Here is a 7,816-nt window from a genome sequence, read left to right as displayed (position 1 = left end):
TGCAGCCGACTGCGCAGCACCTTGTGACCATTTTACTGCGAAATCAACTAAATAAAAGCGATATTAGGATACCACCTTTTTTTTCTGGAGTATTTTCAGAATTTCCACAAATGTTAGTTGTTTTTTATTTATTTAGTTTTTAAATCAAATTCACATCTGTCCCCTTTGGATGTTTTTTACTCTTCAGCTCCATTATTTTCAGATGCAAGTCTTGGCCTTAATCTGGTTTTGATGCTGTTCCACCAGATGAGGGCGTTGTCATGTTGTATTCATACAACGTGGACATTTAAAGTGTAAAGTTGTAGTTGCAGATTCCATAAACTGTATTTACAAAACTGTGTTGGCACAATAACATGAACTACAGCCAGATCTTTCTTACAGCAAACCAAAAACATGCAAATACATAGAATCATCGCCTCAATAAACTCATTGAAATTTTCTTCTGGTCCTGAGAAGATTTCCTTCATGTGGGTCAAAAATGAAGCTTTGATCATGACAGAGTTTCCCTTAGAAAAAAAAAAGTCCACTTGGAAATTATTATTTTAGTCTCATCACTGTAACAAAAGCAGCTCATCAAAAATATCAAACAAACAAAATCAAAACCAGATGGTCAACACTGGTCTTCACATTACAGAATTAATGTTTGATAAAAAAATGAAATGAAATAATGATGGCCTGAAAAAACAATTAGCTTTAAGTGACATTGATGATTCATTAGATTTCCTCGTTAATTGATGCAACAAAACCAGAGCCTTAATGACTAACTTGCATCAGAAACCTACAGAAAAAACAGTTTCATTCAATAAGCTCCATCTAAGTGCTGCACAATAAAAACTGAAAGGGACAGAAAACAGCTTCCAGTTCAGTCGACCAGTTAGTCAGTGGATTCAGAAGCTCCTCTGTGACTGCAGGAACAGGAAACTCAAAAGTAAGTTATTTTACCTCTGATATTAGAATAGATTTCATTAAACAAATACGGAAATATTTTCTTAGAAAATAGTTTTTATTGTCAGGACTGCTGCTAAAGCTAATTATGCTTCAAAGACATTCATGTTTTACAGAGTCCACCTGCAGGGTATGGGATCTGTTTCTTCAATGTTTGTTTTTGGTAATGATAATGGTAATAATTTTTCACCAAGTAATGTCGGTACCTAAACATTAGAAATATATAAGAATATAAAAGAAATATTTAGATAATGACTGGCGACCAGTCCATAAATGTAGTATCACATTATGCAATTTAACATACAGTATATGTAAACTTTAGATCACAGATGATATCTGATTCTGCAGAGTTAATAAAGTTAGACAAACCTTCAGTCTCCTGGAATAAGAAATTATTTTTGTTTCTTGATTCTTTAAAAACTATTTGAGAACAAATTTCACTAAAGAACCAAATATTAGTTAGAATTTTTCAACCAGTTGGAGATACTTCTGGAAGTTACCTTCATGGTAAAGGTCCTTCATTTAGATTTAGATAAACCCTCTGTGTTTTCAAATATTGTTAGATAATTTTTATTTGTTTGCTGACTGAAAACATGCAGTTGTGGCTTCTTCAATATGCTCCATAAACAGAAACATAAAAAATAATCGAAGGGTTAAATAGAGACAGCTTTTTTAGAAAAAACATTGGCTCCGCTTGAAACGACATGAAAGAAATAAATGCAGAATAATTTTGAACTGACACATCTGTGTATAATTTGTTATTTTGAAGAGAAACACAAACACACATCTGAAAACCTCAATTTAATCCCAGAGCCTTAGTCTCATTGGTCTATAGTTCATGAGTGTTTGAGGAGCAACTGCATCAAAGCTGAGCTTTGTGCATGAAGTTTAGAGGAAGGACAGCGTGGATTACAAGAGGGAAGTGTCAGAAATTGGAACAGTTGTCTCTGTATATGTTACCATGATGCTGAAATCTTGTCCAGCGTTGGTCATAAAGATTGAAGAGGTGAATCCTCCACACACCAACCCAAATCTATCTGTGAATGAGGAAAAGCAGGAGGAGCGTCTGAGGATCGGAGAAGTGAAGGCAGCAGCATAATTAGATGCTTTCATAGTGTGTGGTAGGTGTTAGAATTATTATGTTTAGTTATCTTTCTTACATTACTATTATATTAATAGTTGTTGTTTTAGTTTTAAGGTTTAGTGTTCTCACCCCAGAGAGAAGGAACTTGATAAACTGTGTGTAAAACCTTTCATTGAACTCACACATGTTTTCACAAGAGTCCTTTAGGCCAGTGGTCCAAAACCTTTCTATGACCGCGGACCGGTCAAGACTTGGCAATTTTGCTGCGGCCGGGGGGACCGTCAGATAATGCTTCTGCATGTTGGTGTTCCCGCTGAAGGCTTTTTTTTTCCCTTTGACAGTCTTACAACGTCCTGCAGTGTGTGCTGTGTTACGTGGTGGTGTGTTGAATATGCCCGATCTAAAATCGGGTATATTCAACATTGTCTTGGCCAGATTATCGCAGCCTGTTGAATGTGACAGGTAGCCAATCAGAAAGCGCGGTGACGTAAACACGGAGGGAATCCCAAACAGTTGTCATGGCAACTGAGAGTCCGGTGGACATCGGAGGTGATATGTGGAAATGCTTATTAATATATGTAAAGGCCATTTTTATATATGTTTATTATATGTAGTTATGTTTATTCAGTAAAAATGTTAACTACGAACAAACATAACTCACCTCCCAATCATAGAGCAGCAAATAGAGCGGCTGCTCCGCCATCTTTTATCAAACATCTTTTCTTTTTGTTTCGTCTTTTATCGCTTAAAATGAGCCAGAAACTATCACTGCTGCTTCTACATCCTCATCCTGTTTCATTATTCTAAATTCATGTTTGGTCTGTTGGGGTTTTACTGGATTTTCTTCTGGAATCGGGATGTTCTGAGTGGAACCGGTTCTGTGGTGTGTTGTTCCTGCCGTGTGGCTGGACTCACGAACCAACCGAACCTGTTGGACTTTTATCGGCTCTGTGGTCACTGAGGTTTGGAAAATCGGCCGATAATCCATAAATCCTGCCGTGTGAACCAGACCTAAAACTCACAAGCTCTACTCCTCTCATCTCGTCTCTCCACTGCCCTAACGCTCTCTGACTCTGGTCGCTATGGTAACGTTTACAGATCCCTTCAAAATAAGATACAGATGCGCCACAAAAACGAACATTTTACTTTCGTGAAAACTTTAACACTTGATAACGACTAATGGAGCCCTGAGCTTGTTTCTCTGCAACCAGACGGTCCATCTGGGAGAGATGAGAGACAATGAGACCGGAAGTTTTGCTGATGCTCAGTGGTCTTGGTCTCTAGTGGAGAAGCAGCTTGAAGCTTCATTGCCTCATTAACATCCGGTCACCATATCATGCAGAGCTTGGACTGTGGGAATCACCTACCGGGATAAATCCATCCTCCTGTCTCTTCTCTGGGCCTTTTCCCTTCACAAAGAAACTTTCCAAAGAATCTGATCCGTTTCTGACTCATTTTGCTGCTTGTGGCTCAATGTTGGCGGAACCGAGAGAATCCGGTTAAAGAATTTTCAAAGTAAAAGATCCTCCAGAATCAAATAATACATAAAATGGAAATATTTGATTATTTTTTGAACAGCCGGCACCAATTGGTCCACGGACCGGTACCAGTCCGCGGCCCGGGGGTTGGGGACCACTGCTTTAGGGGGCCTTTCTGAGATACTCCTTAGTTGTAAAACTGTCTGTGTGTAGAGTTTAGTTCTGTTTATCCTGACTTGTTATCAGGGTTTCTCCCCCCGTTTTGTTAAGATCACTCCCCTTCTCTGCTAATAAAAAGACAAGTTCTGCAGCAGGATGGCAGAACTCAGGGAGCTCAGCTTGTAGGAGCTGATCCTCTCCGCCTCTCAATTCTTGCAAGAATTTGGTTGAAAACTCAGTAACGTTTTCTGTGGTTCTTTTCTATAGGTTGAGAAAATACCTATCAGTAGGGTTGAAGAGAAATCATTTATGCATGAACTTCTTTCCAGAATGCAATTATTCCATAATACTACACAGGGTCAATGAAAATATGTAAAAATATATACATTTAAGTTCCTGTATAGAACTATCCTAGCTGGCATTTATTCAATCAATCTTCATTTTGTTCTCTTTTCTGTAAGATATGTGCAGCTGTTTAAAAGTTTTTTACTGAAAGATTTTGCTAATAACTATGTAAACCATTTATTTCCTTGTGTCTCAAATCTCAGTTTTTCTACGGCGTGATGGAAAACACCAATAACAGCAACTTCAGCATTGATTACAATAACATTGAGAATACTTATCACGTCTTAAGGGACTATATTTACTTCAAGGGAGGATTGACCAATGTAGTGCATCTGGTCATCATCTGCATTGGACTTCCTTTGAACCTAGTCTCCATATTTTTAGTTTTCAAACTGGTGAGTAAAGTACTTTCTGATTTAGATGATTTAATTTAAAATGATTGTGTTTTTGTTAGGTTTTCATGTTTCTTGTCATTTTGTTTGGCAAATCAATAACATGTTCTATTTGTAGAACAAGGAACATCAATTTGTAACGTTTTGCGTTGTTTGTCTGTCCTGCAGGTGAAAAAGGGCAACTGTGCTCCAGTTTACGTCGTCAACCTTCTCATTTCTGATCTCATTCAGCTCTGCAGCAGCATTGCACTGATGGCACATGAACATAACGTCCCCTTTTTCTCCTACATGATAGGCCTAATGGCCAGTGTTGGTTTCATGGTGTGTCTGTCACTAGAAAGGTACCTGTCTCCATAAATGAATCCCACTTTTTCTGTCTCACACCGCCTCATACTTTGTGACTCTTTCATTACAGATACATGATCATTGCCAAGCCTATGTGGTACACATTCCAGCGGGACATCAGGGGAGCTTTCACTGTGTGTGCTGTGGTCTGGATCCTCCCTTTTGTTTTTCTCACCACTTTTTATATTCAGGTCGATTCTGGAATTAAAAAGATAATCTTTTCCAGTTTCCTCCTCCTCCCTTTTCCCTCATTCATCTTCTTCACAGTTGGCACCATAAAATCTCTGTCTGCAGCACATGGTTATATCCTGCTGTTCCTGCCGGTCATCATTTATATTCTTTTAGATATAAATGAACAACAGCATCCTAGTTTCACCAGTCTGGCCTTCATTTGTGTTTATATTAGTCCTCTTGCAGACACAGCGATGTACGTGCTTCTTAGGGAAAGTGTCATTGACAAAGTTTTGGCTTCATTGTGTTGCTGTGAAATGTCCAACAAGCAGGAAATGAGTAGAATGGACACTAACAAAATGTCAACTCTGTGTATTGAGACAGCTTAGTAGTTAAAATGTTGCAGTGGATGAAAAAGCATTTTTGCAACCAACATTTTGCTGAGTATGTCTGATTATTTTGAATAGCAAACTGTGTTCTGATAATATATTTTGCAGCTAAAGATGAATAAAATTCTTCAAAGAATGGTTCAGGTTTTCACTTTAGACAATTGGCAAAAGTTAACCTTTGAATGTTAAAATAAGGAAGTGAGCATGTATGTTTTGGGAACCTCTTTGTTGCAGTTTGTGTGGTTCTCCTCATGAGGGCGCCAGGTAGCAGCAGGTCTGACTCCTGACTCCCTGCATGTGTTCCAGCAAACCTGCAGCTCATCCACCGTCATCAGGAGATGGATTTAAGGACGTGGTCGCCAGTCCTTCAACACCTGAGGGTTAACCTGCAGCGTAAAGCTCTGAGTAGTTCCTTGTGTCTCCTAGAACTGCTGCTTTTCTCGTCTCCCTTGTTTTCTCATGCAGGTTACTACCTCAGATTTTAAGATCTGGTCACCAGAGTCTCATGCTCATTTCCTCATGAACTCTGTTGTTCCTGGACAATCCCTCATGGCTGTCTCTGTCCCACTCCCTCTGCTGCTGCAAAACCTGTCTGCCCTCCAACACAAGGCTGCCTCAACTCCCTGGATACTCACCTGGAGATCATGAAGCAGAGACATAAAGCTTCTGAGAGGGAGACGATTATAGGACATGGTGAACTGTGACCTGGTAAAACAAGACAATTAAAGTTTATTTATGTAGCAGCATAAATGGTACGCTGCCACTTTAAGACCAATTTCAGCTGCTGCATATAAGCAGGTCTCTACCTGCCACAAGACTACTTGCATCATGACGTCAACTCATTCTGCTTCCTTTCTTTGCTGAGCTGTGCTGGGTAAGCGTGGCTGTTTCTTTGTTTGTCAGCTTTTATCATAGCCATTAATGCAAGCTGGTCTGATCTGTTTAGTCTCCCTTGCTGCTCCTCCAACTCCTGGACCAATTTGTTCGGTTGTTTGCTGCCGGTAAGGTAAGCGCTAGCATGGCTAGGTAACATCCGTCTCATGTAAACGAAGCCTTTATGTAGTGTTTTGTTACAGCTGCGCTCCATAGGTTAACTTGTGGATCTGTTTAACTGGCCGTGTGGTAATTTACAGGTAAGCAGCTACCGTAAATTATAGTTTTTATCAGCAGTGGTATTAATAATCTACTTCATTTTTTAGCCTCCTGCCGAGTCCCTGACAACTATTATATTTGGATGTACACTCGCTGCTGTTTGGCCTACGATGAAATGTTTTAAAAGATTTGTATGAACTTTCCCCCGCTGCCGGGAGCATTGATGGCACTACGACCGGGATAAAAAGCAATATTGTAGTGCTATTGTATCACTGTTTTACTCATTGTTTCATTTTTTGTCTTTCTTTTAGGGACTGAGGCTTCTGTGGTGGCGGTGGTGACCCCTGGTGGCGGTGTCTTGTCTCGTGTGTTTTGTTGAAACACCCCTTTTTGTGTGTGTGTGTGTTTGCCGTGTCTTTGTAGTGTCCAGGATTTCGTCCCTTTTCTTCACTGGATGTTGCCCCTTTCCTCACTACTCTCCCCCCACTGGTAAGCCTCAGTTTCCTCTGAAATTTAAACATTTTATAATTAACTTCATTAAAAAGGCATTCACTGTTTTAACCATTCAATTTCATGTTGTGTTTAATTTAAACAACCTATTAAAGTTTAATAAATTTTTTGTAGAACTGTCTGAATCTTGTCTCATTCCCTGTAGAACGTACCTGTGTCCTTATTATTATTATTATTCTATTTTCCTGGAGTTATTCCAGGTGGCGCTGTCGGTTTCCCTTATCTTAAACTTTAACATCTTACATTTGGGTTTCATAATAAAGAAAATCCACCCCAGGTTGCCACATTTATATAAAACAATTCATGCAATCATCACCTGTCAAAACTTTGGCTGCAGCTACACCTACTGACACTTCCCTGATTCCCCATATTTGGCCCTGTGGTCAATTTGATGTCACTCAGTTACACTCATCAGATCTGGGCCCAGAAATCAGATGAGTTTTACCAAAACAGGAATTGTGATGGATCAGTTTGAGCTGGTGACAAGAAAACTTAAATAGTTTCTCATTTCCTTCATTTAATCAACTGCCTGGCCCTCGGTTTGGTTTAAGGTAGGAAGTCTCTCAGGTCGAAAGCAGCCGTGCCTGTTGTTGGCAGCTTCCCCCTCAATGACCTTTGGCTCTTGTTACTGAACTAGGTATGTTGTGTACAGGGTGAACTGATGTGATGCATCAACCAGTGAGAATGTATGTGAGGGAAGGTTTAAGATAAATATCCTTCACTATCCCTTATGGGGGAGAGTCAGGAGTGACAGCAGCAGAGTGACAGACAAAATGAAGTCTGGATAATCTCAAGAACACAATCAGTAAAATAAAAAGATTATTCAGTTTAATCTCCTGCGACCTGAAGATTGTTACAGATCAGAATATTGACTTGTTTGTAGCTTTATGTCCATAAGTTTGTAAA

General features: G+C 39.5%; 1 protein-coding gene across 1 annotated transcript; it reads left to right on the top strand.

Annotated features, from left to right (window-relative positions):
- Nucleotides 1-1,906: 1,906 nt before the first annotated feature.
- On the top strand, nt 1,907-5,956 carry LOC111606665 (C3a anaphylatoxin chemotactic receptor-like). Its single transcript, XM_023327791.1, has 6 exons — nt 1,907-2,026; nt 4,215-4,415; nt 4,572-4,744; nt 4,819-5,258; nt 5,615-5,688; nt 5,774-5,956. Exons 1-6 carry the CDS (start codon nt 1,907-1,909, stop codon nt 5,954-5,956), a joined length of 1,191 nt encoding a protein of 396 aa, XP_023183559.1.
- Nucleotides 5,957-7,816: the final 1,860 nt, after the last annotated feature.

Source organism: Xiphophorus maculatus, chromosome 22 (assembly GCF_002775205.1).
Source record: "Xiphophorus maculatus strain JP 163 A chromosome 22, X_maculatus-5.0-male, whole genome shotgun sequence".
Classification (NCBI taxonomy): Eukaryota; Metazoa; Chordata; class Actinopteri; order Cyprinodontiformes; family Poeciliidae; genus Xiphophorus; species Xiphophorus maculatus.
The sequence above is the reverse complement of the archived record's forward strand: the minus strand, read 5'-3'. Positions and strand labels throughout refer to the sequence as shown.